We start from the raw sequence: 15,277 nt of genomic DNA, 5'->3' as shown, positions 1-15,277 counted from the left end.
GTAAAGTTTCGCTTCGATCTGTTCAGCCATTTCAGAGTTTTTGCTCGGTTTAAAAAAAAATAAAAGGTTTAATAAAAAAAAACAATATAGCTGCCAAATCACATGACTGATGATGTCATCAAAAAAAATTTGTGGACCATTTTATCCCCAGATAACCATCAAATATTTTCATACTGATTGGATCTGGTGTTCTACATTTGCAATTATGACGTCATAATGAAGGCAACTATGATGTCATTAAAATCAGCCTTATTCCCTCTGAGGACTACTTGCCGTTTGCCAAGTTTCAATTTTTTCCTTGGTGCGGTTTCAGAGATACAGAGGTCCAAAGTTTTTCTGTTTTTCCCACACGGCTGCCACGCCACGTGACCTCGGAGGTCATAATTGTCATTAAAACATTCTGCATGAGTAGTTGCACCAATGGTGAAAATGTCATCTCAATTTGACAAGAGGTTGCAGAGAAACACACGAAAGTTCTGTGCGGCCAAACAAACAAACAGACAGACAGACAAGCCGGTAGGCGGACATGGGTCCACTATCCACTATCGGGAAATTTGAATTGTTCCGGGGCATCAATGTCTTTCGCAACTTTCACACCTACACTTTTACTTCAAACTTAGCTGATAATCGTTCCGCCGGCTCGTTCCGCCGAGCTCTCTGGAAACCCGGTAAACCCCGCCAAGTCTCTCTCCTTCAAGACACAAACTCCCTCAGGATCTCAGCCCTCAGCATCGGAACTCAGCTCTCAGCGCCGGAACTCAGCTCTCAGCGCCGTCTCGTTCTGCACGGTACTTGGACTGCTCTCTTCTCTTGCTCTATACTGTGCTCCAGCTGCACATGAGGCTTTTCTATTCCATGTGGGGCTTTTTCTATTCCACATGGGGCATTTTCTATTCCACGTGGGCCATTTTCTATTCCATGTGGGGCATTTTCTATTCCACGTGGGCCATTTTCTATTCCACGTGGGGCATTTTCTATTCCACGTGGGGCATTTTCTATTCCACGTGGGGCATTTTCTATTCCACGTGGGCCATTTTCTATTCCACGTGGGCCATTTTCTATTCCACGTGGGCCATTTTCTATTCCACGTGGGCCATTTTCTATTCCACGTGGGCCATTTTCTATTCCACGTGGGCCATTTTCTATTCCACGTGGGACATTTTCTATTACACGTGGGGCATTTTCTATTCCACGTGGGGCATTTTCTATTCCACATGGGCCATTTTTTATTCCACGTGGGACATTTTCTATTACACGTGTGGCATTTTCTATTCCACGTAGGGCTTATTCTATTCTACGTGGGGCATTTTCTATTCCACGCGGACCTTTTTCTATTCCACGCGGACCTTTTTCTATTCCACGTGGACCTTTTTCTATTCCACGTGGACCTTTTTCTATTCCACGGGGATTTTTTCTATTCCACGTGGACCTTTTTATATTCCACGTGGGCCTTTTTCTGTGCCACGTGGGCCTTTTTCTGTGCCACGTGGGGCTTTTTCTGTGCCACGTGGGCCTTTTTCTATTCCACGTGGGGCTTTTTCTATTCCACGTGGGGCATTTTCTATTCCACGTGGGGCTTTTTCTTTGCCACGTGAGGCTTTTTCTATTCCACGTGGGGCATTCTCTACTCCACGTGGGACTTTTTTATTCCACGAGGGACTTTTTTTATTCCACGTGGGCCTTTTTTATTCCACGTGGGCCTTTTTCTATTCCACTTGGGGCTTTTTCTATTCCACGTGGGGCTTTTTTATTACGCGTGGGCCTTTTTTCTATTCCACGTGGGGCATTTTATATTCCATGTGGGGCTTTTTCTATTCCACGTGGGGCTTTTTCTAATCCACGTGGAGCTTTTTCTATGCCACGTGGTGTTTTTCTATCCCACATGGTGTTTTTGCTATTCCACGTGGAGCTTTTTCTATGCCACGTGGTGCTTTTTCTATCCCACATGGTGTTTTTGCTATTCCACGTGGAGCTTTTTCTATGCCACGTGGTGCTTTTTCTGTTCCATGTGGTGCTTTTTTATTCCACGTGGTGTTTTTTCTATTACACGTGGAGCTTTTTCTATGCCACGTGGTGCTTTTTCTGTTCCATGTGGTGCTTTTTTTGTTCCACGTGGTGTTTTTTTCTATTACACGTGGAGCTTTTTCTATGCCACGTGGTGCTTTTTCTGTTCCACGTGGTGCTTTTTCTGTTCCACGTGGGGCATTTTTTATTCCACGTGGTGTTTTTTCTATTCCACGTGGAGCTTTTTCTATGCCACGTGGTGCTTTTTCTGTTCCACGTGGTGCTTTTTCTATTCCACGTGGGGCTTTTTCTATTCCACATGTGGCTTTTTCTATTCCACATGGGTCTTTTTTTATTACGCGTGGGCCTTTTTCCATTCCACGTGGTGTTTTTCCTATTCCACGTGGAGCTTTTTCTGTTCCACGTAGTGCTTTTTCTATTCCACGTGGAGCTTTTTCTGTGCCACGTGGTTTTTTTCTATTCCACGTGGTGCTTTTTCGATTCCACGTGGTGTTTTTTTCTATTCCACCTGGAGCTTTTTCTGTTCCACGTGGTGCTTTTTCTGTTCCACGTGGTGCTTTTTCTATTCCACGTGGGGCATTTTCTATTCCACGTTGGGCTTTTTCTATTCCACGTGGGGCTTTTTCTATTTCACGTGTGCCTTTTTCTATTCCACGTGGGGCATTTTCTCTTCCACGTGGGGCATTTTCTATTCCACGTGGGGCATTTTCTATTCCACGTGGGGCATTTTCTATTCCACGTGGGGCATTTTCTATTCCACGTGGGGCATTTTCTATTCCACGTGGGCCATTTTCTATTCCACGTGGGCCATTTTCTATTCCACGTGGGCCATTTTCTATTCCACGTGGGCCATTTTCTATTCCACGTGGGCCATTTTCTATTCCACGTGGGACATTTTCTATTACACGTGGGGCATTTTCTATTCCACGTGGGGCATTTTCTATTCCACATGGGCCATTTTTTATTCCACGTGGGACATTTTCTATTACACGTGTGGCATTTTCTATTCCACGTAGGGCTTATTCTATTCTACGTGGGGCATTTTCTATTCCACGCGGACCTTTTTCTATTCCACGCGGACCTTTTTCTATTCCACGTGGACCTTTTTCTATTCCACGTGGACCTTTTTCTATTCCACGTGGACCTTTTTCTATTCCACGGGGATTTTTTCTATTCCACGTGGACCTTTTTCTATTCCACGAGGACCTTTTTATATTCCACGTGGGCCTTTTTCTGTGCCACGTGGGCCTTTTTCTGTGCCACGTGGGCCTTTTTCTGTGCCACGTGGGGCTTTTTCTGTGCCACGTGGGGCTTTTTCTATTCCACGTGGGGCTTTTTCTATTACACGTGGGGCATTTTCTATTCCACGTGGGGCTTTTTCTTTGCCACGTGAGGCTTTTTCTAATCCACGTGGGGCATTCTCTACTCCACGTGGGACTTTTTTTATTCCACGTGGGCCTTTTTTTATTCCACGTGGGCCTTTTTCTATTCCACTTGGGGCTTTTTCTATTCCACGTGGGGCTTTTTTATTACGCGTGGGCCTTTTTTCTATTCCACGTGGGGCATTTTATATTCCATGTGGGGCTTTTTCTATTCCACGTGGGGCTTTTTCTAATCCACGTGGAGCTTTTTCTATGCCACGTGGTGTTTTTCTATCCCACATGGTGTTTTTGCTATTCCACGTGGAGCTTTTTCTATGCCACGTGGTGCTTTTTCTATCCCACATGGTGTTTTTGCTATTCCACGTGGAGCTTTTTCTATGCCACGTGGTGCTTTTTCTGTTCCATGTGGTGCTTTTTTATTCCACGTGGTGTTTTTTCTATTACACGTGGAGCTTTTTCTATGCCACGTGGTGCTTTTTCTGTTCCATGTGGTGCTTTTTTTGTTCCACGTGGTGTTTTTTTCTATTACACGTGGAGCTTTTTCTATGCCACGTGGTGCTTTTTCTGTTCCACGTGGTGCTTTTTCTGTTCCACGTGGGGCATTTTTTATTCCACGTGGTGTTTTTTCTATTCCACGTGGAGCTTTTTCTATGCCACGTGGTGCTTTTTCTGTTCCACGTGGTGCTTTTTATATTCCACGTGGGGCTTTTTCTATTCCACATGTGGCTTTTTCTATTCCACATGGGTCTTTTTTTATTACGCGTGGGCCTTTTTCCATTCCACGTGGTGTTTTTCCTATTCCACGTGGAGCTTTTTCTGTTCCACGTAGTGCTTTTTCTATTCCACGTGGAGCTTTTTCTGTGCCACGTGGTTTTTTTCTATTTCACGTGGTGCTTTTTCGATTCCACGTGGTGTTTTTTTCTATTCCACGTGGAGCTTTTTCTGTTCCACGTGGTGCTTTTTCTGTACCACGTGGTGCTTTTTCTATTCCACGTGGGGCATTTTCTATTCCACGTTGGGCTTTTTCTATTCCACGTGGGGCTTTTTCTATTTCACGTGTGCCTTTTTCTATTCCACGTGGGGCATTTTCTCTTCCACGTGGGGCATTTTCTCTTCCACGTGGGGCATTTTCTCTTCCACGTGGGGCTTTTTCTACTCCACGTGGGGCATTTTCTATTCCACGTGGGGCATTTTCTATTCCACGTGGGGCATTTTCTATTCCACGTGGGGCATTTTCTATTCCACGTGGGGCATTTTCTATTCCACGTGGGGCATTTTCCATTCCACGTGGGGCATTTTCCATTCCACGTAGGGCATTTTCCGTTCCACGTGGGGCATTTTCCGTTCCACGTGGGGCATTTTCTATTCCACGTGGAGCTTTTTCTGTTCCACCTGGTGCTTTTTCTGTTCCACGTGGTGCTTTTTTCTATTTCACGAGGGGCATTTTCCATTCCACGTTGGGCTTTTTCCATTCCACCTGGGCCTTTTTCCATTACACGTGGGTCTTTTTCTATTCCACCTGGGCCTTTTTCTATTCCACGTGGTGCTTTTTCTATTCCACATGGGGCATTTTCTATTCCACGTGGGGCATTTTCTATTCCACATGGGGCATTTTCTATTCCACGTGGGGCTTTTTCTATTCCATGTGGGGCATTTTCTATTCCACGTGGGGCATTTTCTATTCCACGTGGGGCTTTTTATATTCCACGTGGGCCTTTTTCTGTGCCACGTGGGGCTTTTTCTGTGCCACGTGGGACTTTTTATTCCACGTGGAGCTTTTTCTATTCCACGTGGGGCTTTTTCTCTTCCACATGGGTGTTTTTTATTAAGCGTGGGCCTTTTTCTACTCCACGTGGGGCTTTTTCTATTCCACGTGGAGCTTTTTCTATGCCACGTGGTGTTTTTCTATTCCACGTGGTGTTTTTCCTATTCCACGTGGAGCTTTTTCTGTGCCACGTGGTGCTTTTTCTATTCCACGTGGTGCTTTTTCTATTCCACGTGGTGCTTTTTCTATTCCACGTGGTGCTTTTTCTATTCCACGTGGGGCTTTTTCTATTCCACGTGGGGCATTTTCTACTCCACGTGGGACTTTTTCTACGCCACGTGGGCCTTTTTCTATTCCACCTGGGCCTTTTTCTATTCCACCTGGGTCTTTTTCTATTCCACCTGGGCCTTTTTCTATTCCACGTGGACCTTTTTTCTATTCCACCTGGGGCTTTTTCTATTCCACGTGGGGCTTTTTCTATTCTACATGGCTCTTTTTTATGCCATGTGGGACTTTTCGCGATGCTTCCAACCAAGATGAGCAGGGCCTGAAAAAAACACAAAGGAGAAAATTCAATGAGTAATTCCATTTTCCACCCTCTTAATTCGGAATGGAGGCCGTTTACCAATGGAGGGTCTTTTGATTATGACCCTCAAGTGTTACTGCAGATGGCTTTCAGACAGAAAGTCTGAGGGGTCCAAGGGATCCATACGATCTACCAGGTCTTCGGTTTGAAAAGGTTTTGGGGGTCTAAAGGGTCTTAGGCGTCTTAAAAGGCATTAGGGTTACAAAGAGTCTTACAGGTCTCAACCTAAAGGATCTTCGGGGTCGAAAGGGTCTTAGGGCCCTTAAGATTTCTTATAGGTCTTAAAGTGTCTTTGGAGTATTTGGAGTTGAAAAGATCTTGGTGGTCATAAGGGTCTTTGGGTTCTTAAGGGTCTTTAAGGGTCTTGGTGGTCACAAGAGTAGAGTCTTAGAAGTCTTAGAGATCTTGAAGCGTATTGGATTATTGGGGGTCTTCGGAATCTTAAGGATCTTAAAGGCTCTAATGTGTGTTAAGGGTCTTTGGGGTCTAAATGGTCTTAGGGTATGAAGGGGTCTTCATGGTGTCGAAAGGTGTGGAGGGTTCGGGAACTCGCTTGCTCTCACACATGCATGCATGGACGGCTCCTTTTTTAGTATATATCAGAAAGATATATACCCAGATGTCACAAGATAGATGTGTGTGCGTGCGTGCGTGCGTGCGTGCGTGCGTGCGTGCGTGCGTGCGTGCGTGCGTGCGTGTGTGTGTGTGTGTGTGTGTGTGTGTGTGTGTGTGTGTGTGTGTGTGTGTGTGTGTGTGTGTGTGTGTGTGTGTGTGTGTGTGGTGTGTGTGTGTGTGTGTGTGTGTGTGTGTGTGTTTTCACATGTGAGAGCTTTCAGCCTGGTACCAGAATTTTTTGTTGTGAATTCTGTATAGCTTATCTCCCTGGTCTTGAAACAAACAAGACTCGAGAGTCAAGCTCTCTCTTCAACCTCTACTTCACATAACAATTTACTCGACCATATACATATGTAGGATTCAAATTTATGCGTTTGCTCCACTTGAAATATTTTGCATCTGATGAAGCTTTGGAGTTAAAAGCCAGGCAATGCAACATGTTTGCAGGATGAAGAACAGTTTATGTCTCGATATTCACAGTAAATATGTAGCAGTTCTTACAATAGCAGAAACGAACACGAATTCAGAGATACATGCTTTAAAAGTGAAGGTAAATAAATTTGAGGGTAATGCTAGTGGTCCCATAACTTCATGAAGACCACTGGGGCACCATATTGACAAAGAGAAATGATGCTGCCCATCTTCTCTCCAGACTAGATTTCTGAGCACCCATTGGGAATGAAATACACATGGTGAGGGCAATGCAGCAATATTCACCCACTCCATCACCAAGCTGCTCTTTAGGCACTATAGCCATTCTCAGGCACTTGAGACTCAACATACACAACAAAAGGATGCAAATTCTTTTTTTGTTGGGGGATGGGGGGGGTTGTGGGGGGAGAGGGGTTACCTTCACTTTAATATGAACACTGCAGAGATGATGAATATGACGTTAAATGTATGCGTGTTTATCGGTGTGCAGGCACAAAAAGTATACGGCTGCACATTGTGGGTGCAGAGAAGGAACTGGACTATGCTATTGTTTTCTGGGTAAGATCAACAAAATCTCCAACCTTGTTTATTTTCAACACAGTGCAATGAAAAACATTATACTCGCTGTAAAAGCTGTAGATACATTCTACTTCATTTATAGAACAACATTATTATGTTTTATATAGCTTTCTTAAATTAATTCTGCTCTTCGTTGCATCGTACCAATACCAATGTCACCTTCCATTTAGTCAGGTCAGGTAACTTGCACCGGAGCAGCGCATTGCTGCATCCACTTTCCACCAGTTGGTACTCCAGGGGCTTCCATATGGCCCATCCTCATCTTGAGATGACGATCAACCTGCTGCAACCACAAGGCATGTCGTCAGCATGACACTTCCTCGCTGAGAGATCTGGTGAGCAGGGTCAGCGTCAGGAAAACGAGCCACATGTCAATACAGCCGCAGCTGACACTCACTGACTATACAGGTAACAAATCTCATTTGAGTATCTCTCAGCAAACGCTCGTTGGACACAAGTTTGACCAACAATAGCCAAGGATTCTGCGAAGAGACCTGGTACTGAAGGAGTTAAGTCTCCATCTCAGATCCCTGATCAGAGTCCAAGTTTCACATCCATAGAGCAAGACTGGAAGCACAAAGGACTTAAAGACTCGGACTTTCTTCCTCCTGCATTTGTACCGACAGCGCCATACCCCATGATCAAGTGAACCAATAACTCCCCAGGCCTGATCCAGATGTCTACTGACCTTTGGCACACAACATGCAGAGACATGACTATCACTGCCAAGGTAAGTGAATCTCTGTTGCATCAACATCCTTGCCACAAACAGGTACAGATAAGAAAGCAGCATCCAGGATGTAATTGAAAGACTGGATCTTCGTTTTGACCCAGGAGACCCATAAACCCAGCAGCTTTGACTCCTCATTTAGTGCCTGGAGGGCCGCATCAGGATATCCAGAGTCTCCGCAAAGATGACTGCATCATGCATCGTCTGCGAAATCAAGGTCAGAGATCTTTCCATTCCCAAATGATGCACCGCAGCTTCATCTCTCCAACATCCTCCCCAGAATGCAGTCCATACAAGTTCTGGAAAGTGTGGGGACCAGTACACACCCCTGACAAACTCCAGTAACAACTTGCAATAAGTCAGAGATGACACCACCATACCTCACAGCACTCTCAGTACCAGAGTATAGTTCAGAAATTAGATCGATCAGTTTTAGAGACGCCCCACGAACACCAAGAATACCCCAAAGGGCATCGCGATTCACTGAATCAAATACTTTGTGGAGATCAACATGGGCTGCTAGCATCCCCTGCTGAAACTCTCATCTGCATTCGGTGAGGACCCGAACAGCAATCGGTGATCTCATTGGTGTAAAGCCAGACTGCTCTTGGTGCTGGTGCTCAGGTTGATGGTGGCGACCCCGATCAATATATAATTTCAATAATTATCCGAGCAAAGACCTTGCAGCGTCACCCCTCGGTAATTGTTACAGTCCTGGCGATCACACTTCCCTTTCCAGAGAGGGACAAGACCCCTCTTCCTGTCAGTTGGATATATGCCTGTGCTCCAAACAGAGCACAGGGCTGCATGCAATGACACGAGTACAGCATTTCCACCAGCCTTGAGGAGTTCAGCATGAATGCCACAAATGAAGGTGGATAACAGATGACTGGAGGGTCAGCAATAGGGATTGTAACATCCCTGACATGCAACTCAACAGCTGCTGGTCAGCTTGGTCCAGCCACTCAAAGTACCCAGCCCAGCGGGCCTTCACTTCACACTCCTCTGCCAAGAGCTTACCACACACCGCTCCGACTGCAGTACACCGAGGGAAGGGCTTGGAGGAACACAATGCACGGAATCCTATGTGAGTAGGATGAGAATCACTTGACCATAGGTAATGCTCTTCCCCTTCACAGATTCCTTGCACATAAGCCTTCTTGTCTGTCCTCAGTGAATGCACAGTTTTATGCCTCAACTCCCTGAACAGCTCAGCTCTGCCATTAAGCCTGGCCCTGCAACTCTGGTTAATGGTATCCAGTGTCCCCTAGTAGATAAAGTTCCTCTTCGCCAACTCAAGACATCCACCAGCAACATCAAGGATGGTAGTGTTGAAGGCGCTCCACAACTCTTCAGGATCTCCCGAAACACCCAGACCCCCCAAATCCTCACTTGACTTGTTCGTAAAACTCCTTAGCTCCCCCTTTCATTCTTGAGCCTGCCAACATCCTGCCTGGGCTGGGATGGTACCATTCTCCTGGATTTGTGCTGCAACTTCAGACTTGCCACAACTAGCCTGTGGTTGGTATTGAGGAACTGAGCACTGCAGTTTGGATCATCTTCCAGCAACCATCACCGAGTACATGGTAAATATCCTTTGCCACGCTACCAGGGTTGGAATAATTCCAGTGATAAGCCTGTGTGTAGGCACTAAAACCATGAACTAGCCACCCTAAGTCCACGACATCTTGTGAAGTCAAGGAACTTAGAACAATTCTGGTTCACAGTTCCAGCCCCATGTGGTCCAACACGTGCCTCATAACCATCCCTATCAGTGCCAGTTGATGCAATGAAATCCCCCAAGACTTGACGATTATCTTACTTGGGGCACTCATCAACCACAGACTTGAGTGCAGCATCGAACATCTCCTTCACAGTGAAATCACTCACCTCAGTCAGAGCATATACAGAGAGCAAGGAAGTGACACCCAGAGAGTGACAAATCCTCAGTCTCATCATACACTCATTGACCGGTGTTACCTCATTTATCATGGGAGTCAGCTTATTTGACCCAGCTGCAGGAATTCCTTGGGCATGGTAACCATCAGAGTGCCTGGACCAGTAGTAGGTGGAACCACACGCATCTCACCACTATCTGGTGTCCGAACCTCAGAGTGCTGCAATACCAATGTTCAAACGCTGCAGTTCAGATGATAGCAGAGGCAGGTGGTCATCCTCTCATGGAGTGAGTACATTCCAGGCACCCACCCAAAGGGACCGCATTAAGTTAACCCAAGGAGACTGCCATCTGGGGGACGCCACCTCAGCAAAACCCCAACACACACCACCACAACCTGACCTAGCAAGTTTGCCCCAATCCTATCATCCTCATTTCAAGGGGCCTTGTGAAGGGCAGCTGCACAGGAGGTACTCCGACAGAGTGAGTTTTTCTTTGTTTTATTTGTGTTTTTTAATGTTTTTCGGAATGAAGTGTTTTACAGTGGCCTGATTGCAAATCCTGCCACCAACCTCCTAGAAAGGGTTACCCAACTGTAGGACATCCACAGACACAGTTGGGCACTAGATATGGATGGCTGTTGGCTCACAAGGAGCTCCACTGTCCTTTGACAGGTTTTGTTTTTAATCCTGCTGGGTGTCGATATCCATTCAGGAAACATGGTGGGGGAGACGATTTTGTCACCGACAACTCGACCATGAAACAGGTTAGTACCGGTTTACATACCACCTGGAGCAAATCACAGATTTGGTCTGGCCTGACCTGACAATAATGTTCATTGTGACCCTGAAACAACGCAGCCTTCTCGTTCTTTGTTCCAACAATTCTATTCTCTGTTTCATTTCCCAAATTCCTTTATTTTCTTTTTTCAGGAACTCAAGGCACTTCTCCCCCAAATATCCTTCGAACTGCTGTTTCTGGGACCACGGCTTGCCTCCTCGCTGCACAAGACTGAATTTGTGGTTTATCCAAAGGTGCCTGCAGTTTTGGTCGATTAAATATGATCCCTGACTCGTTTCATAGACATAGACACCGAGAGCACTGTTTTATCTCTGTCCAATAATCGTCTCTTTTATGTGTTGAAAATTTTGATATGATCCTTATTGTTTGTCTTGCTCCTGCACAGGAATCTAGAGTCATTGTGGAGCCTGTATTTGAAGAAAAGATGGAAAAGCCGAGGGAGAAGAGTCAGCATATTGGTATAAAAGTTTGCAGCACGATGTACCACCACTTTCATGGATTTCAGCCAGATCTGCTAATAAGTGAGTAGCAAAGCCTGACCACCCCCCCCACCCTCAACAAGGACTCTTCCTCCACCCACACCCCTCCTCTAGACCTTACTAAAATATTTACCCTCAATTGTACCTTCTCCTTTATCATTCGCTCTAACTGCTATCCTAACATATAGTTCCAATCAGATACTCACCTAAAGATCACGCACTTTCATAATGGCCTTTTAAGCTTATCCAGTTATTGATTATGCTTCACCAACTCAAGCAGGAACCAACTACACCTTGAGAAACACAAGGTTGAACTGACATTGTTCATATGCACTGACTTTGACATTAACCCACCATGTACCCCTGTTATCAGTGTTCCATCCATCACTACACACCTTTCCAATGTGGGCAAGTACTCTGAGGAAACTGCAGGTGAGTAGTAATAACAAACTGTTTCTACCATTCCCTTCAGTCATGTGATTAACATCAATGTTTCAAGGACAAAGAGTGAAATTGGTCATGAGAAATGGCACACCGAGGTTTGAGCTTCATCGTTTGAACCCTCCCACCAACCCTACCTCCTGCCTCCCCCCATTCAGATGTGGAATATTCCTGCTTTTATAACAGAATCCACAAAGCATGCACTGTTGCTGGCAGCAGAAACAATGAGAGCTGCAACCGGTGGTGGGATGCACCCCGCAACTCTGAACCCTTTCCGTTCGCCTCTACGTGCCAACGCGCCAGCCTTCCTGCTGCCTTGGTCTCTTTGCTCAACTTAATTGCTGTCTTTTTTTCTTTATCTCGTTCTTTCAAATTACTTGCGAGAGATGCTTATCCATTTTCAACCATTCATGGATGAATAAGTACTGTATACATACAATGTTTCTATCCATATTTCTTCTTTCTCGACCACCTCTAATAATCCAGAGACTATCGCGATTTAATAAACATGGACCGTGTAAAGGAAATTTGACTTGCCTTGTTGCCTGTAATTTAAAGTAATTCAGCACAGATTGTTTTTTTTAATATCGTCCATTGGAACTCCACATAAGAATAGAGTACTTCATTTGAGTCTTACCCAAACTTTTTCTATTGCCTTCCTGTCCAATTAGGTATCCCAATGCATTCATCTCATCGCTGAAATACAAGATAGATCCTGTCAAGCCAGTTTTCGTCCGCGATGAGCCACCGATTCTTCAGCATATTGAACGAGCACCGCGAGGTCGAGAAGACGTCGAAGGCAGAAGGAATGAGGCAAAGGGGCACAAACGATATAGGAAGCTCAAAAAGCGCTGAAAGGACCTAACAAAGACAGAGCCATTAAAAAAAACAAGAAGAGCAGAAGGACAGGGGAACGATATGGGTTGATGAAGAGCAGGAAGGAAGATCTTTCAGAGAAAGACACACAGTTGATGCAGTTTTCAAAATGTCATCACATTTCCCATTCCACAATGTTGATTGAGCTTTATATTGAAAGCGGCGAAACCAAAATCGACTCAAAAAAGAACTTTTTTTTACTGGCTTTTATGTCAATTGATTTTATTTCACAAACAAGCTGGAAAACTGTTGAGAAAATATTAACATTGATGTGGGTTTCCACCCTAATGAAGTGGTTTTGGATATATTTACAATCAGTATTGATTTTAAAATATTTATTGTACATTAGTGAGCTAAAGGACAGCATGTGATAATATAAATTCCTCTTCCACCGATCAATACAAGAGTTCTAACCTGCCATATGTTTACGTGTTATTACTTTCCTATCCAATCCACACAAAAGAGCTGTTGGAGATTGGAAAATATACCCAAGTTGGGAATTATCAGTTCCTGCGATGATAGGCCAGATATTGATATACAATGTTGAAATATATGTGACAATGGGAGCGTTACTGCAAAATGGCCTTTACTATTGTAAATATAAAGGTGCAAACAAATGGTTTACTGAAAAGGAAGGACTAAGAATGACGCAATATTTCAGCAACAGGGTTTCTACGAGTACTCCAATGATCTCAATTATTCCCACCTTCTTGTGGGTTCGCCAGGTGAAAGATCTTTGCCCAAGTGTTTCACGAACCAGTTGGTTCGGCCTGATGTTCGAGTGAAGGTGACCTTAAGTTGGAATTTGTTTACAACACCAGTGATAACTCGCCTACTCTACGCAAAAGTCACCGTGAGATCTCGGACGTCCACCAGCAGAAAGGATGAATGAACCCGGCTTAACTTCCATCCGATGGACGGTGCACTTTGTGATGCAACGCCCTAACTGCGATGTACCATTCAGGTGGTTTAGAGTCAGGTCGAAAATTGAGGCAAGTGCACTACCTCTGCACCATCTTGTTGGACAGTTTGTTGAACAAGAAAGAAATCTCTTTATTTTATTCTAAAGTCTCCAATCAAAATTAACAATGTCTTACAATTCTTCTTACAGCATCTAAATTTACTTACAACACCTTTTATTTCGTTCACTCCAGTCTAACGTAAATTTTATTTTGTCAAAGCAGCAGATGATGTCACGACATTACGGATGGTGGTGCATCAAGCTTAACAGTCACAGGATTGTTATTATTTCCATTTGTTCCATGAGTGGCGGTATTTATGTTGTGCTATGGCCCTCCTGTCCTATGAGTGGTCATCCTGGATGAGTTTATCCGCAAGTTAAGAAGATTAATTAGTAGCAGAATACCCACCCTCCAGGTGAGTAAAGTTTACCCATTACTTGCTGAAAAAGTACAGTCTGTATATTGCAAGCCATTGGGTGCCTGTATAATTTGTATAAACCACTCTGGGATCACTGACTTCCTCCAGTCTCATAGCCAAGATGTGGCTCTCAGTGGAAACCCCTTCTTCTCCTCTCACTGTCAATGCTGGAATATCCCAAGGCAGTGTTCTCGAACCCATCTTATTCCGAGTCTTCATCAATGATCTCACTGACTGAAAAATCCTCTTTATCTCTTTACTGATGATGCCACTCTGCCGTGACATCCCTCATCCTTCTGAGAGAGAAGAAACAGCCTCTTTCTTCTCCTTGGACCATGCTAAAATCACAAACTGGTCAAATACTTGTAACATGTCTTTTAACCCTGAGAAATATGGAAATTGAAATCTATCTCTATCTCCATCTGTATCGACATATAATCAGATGCACCTCCTGAATATTAAGGTGAGCATCACTGTGGATTATGTCTCACATGGTAAAACCGTATAATCCGCAAAGAACAACCGTCCGTCTGCCACCCAGACGATTATTCCCGCGAATGCATGTCATTCAACCAGAAGACACGTGATGTGATCGGCGAGTAAATCGAAACATACGGAGTGTGACAAGCACCCCCCCCCACCCCCCCGATCTGAATTGGACATTGTCCTACACCAAAGCGTCACCTCCAGCCCAGAGGCCTCAGCCTGGCAACTCTGTCAAACAGACAAAGACGACACGGTCAACATTGCTTAAACATCGAACGGAGCCACCGATCCAGATTTCGGGCTTAGTTTCCTTCATCAGGACAGCATTCCAATAAATATCTAACCATTGATGACCACATTCGTCGTTTATATCGGGGGTGGGAGATAGATAGGTATGTATAGATAGGTATGTATGTATATATGTATATATATATATATATATATATATATATATATATATGTATATATATATATATATATATATATATATATATATATGTATATATATATATATATGTATATATATATATATATATGTATATATATATATATATGTATATATATATATATATATATGTATATATATATATATGTATATATATATGTATATATATATATATGTATATATATATATATATATGTATATATATATATATATGTATATATATATATATATATATATATATATATATATATATATATATATATATATGTATATATATATATATATATATAGTGTTGCAGTTCTGGCACCGCGCTCAGGCGGTCGCCTTTGAGGATCACCACTGTATGCTAACCACATG

At 44.0% G+C, this 15,277-nt stretch overlaps 1 protein-coding gene across 5 annotated transcripts in view; it reads left to right on the top strand.

Moving 5' to 3' along the window:
* Nucleotides 1-13,026, top strand: part of ZMYND15 (zinc finger MYND-type containing 15) — a 52,086-nt gene extending 39,060 nt beyond the window's left edge. For all 5 annotated transcript variants that reach the window (XM_085899203.1, XM_085899205.1, XM_085899204.1 and 2 more), the window contains 6 exons: nt 7,296-7,363; nt 10,944-11,045; nt 11,198-11,333; nt 11,665-11,723; nt 11,891-12,051; nt 12,404-13,026. In XM_085899203.1, the coding sequence (XP_085755329.1) occupies nt 7,296-7,363; nt 10,944-11,045; nt 11,198-11,333; nt 11,665-11,723; nt 11,891-12,051; nt 12,404-12,587 (710 nt within the window). In that variant the 3' untranslated portion in view covers nt 12,588-13,026. The remainder of the gene's footprint in view (nt 1-7,295; nt 7,364-10,943; nt 11,046-11,197; nt 11,334-11,664; nt 11,724-11,890; nt 12,052-12,403) is intronic.
* The last annotated feature ends 2,251 nt before the right edge of the window (nt 13,027-15,277 follow it).

This window comes from Eptatretus burgeri, chromosome 10, assembly GCF_056783735.1.
Source record: "Eptatretus burgeri isolate ZD-2024b chromosome 10, Ebu_testis_v1, whole genome shotgun sequence".
NCBI classification, from domain to species: domain Eukaryota; kingdom Metazoa; phylum Chordata; class Myxini; order Myxiniformes; family Myxinidae; genus Eptatretus; species Eptatretus burgeri.
The sequence above is the reverse complement of the archived record's forward strand: the minus strand, read 5'-3'. Positions and strand labels throughout refer to the sequence as shown.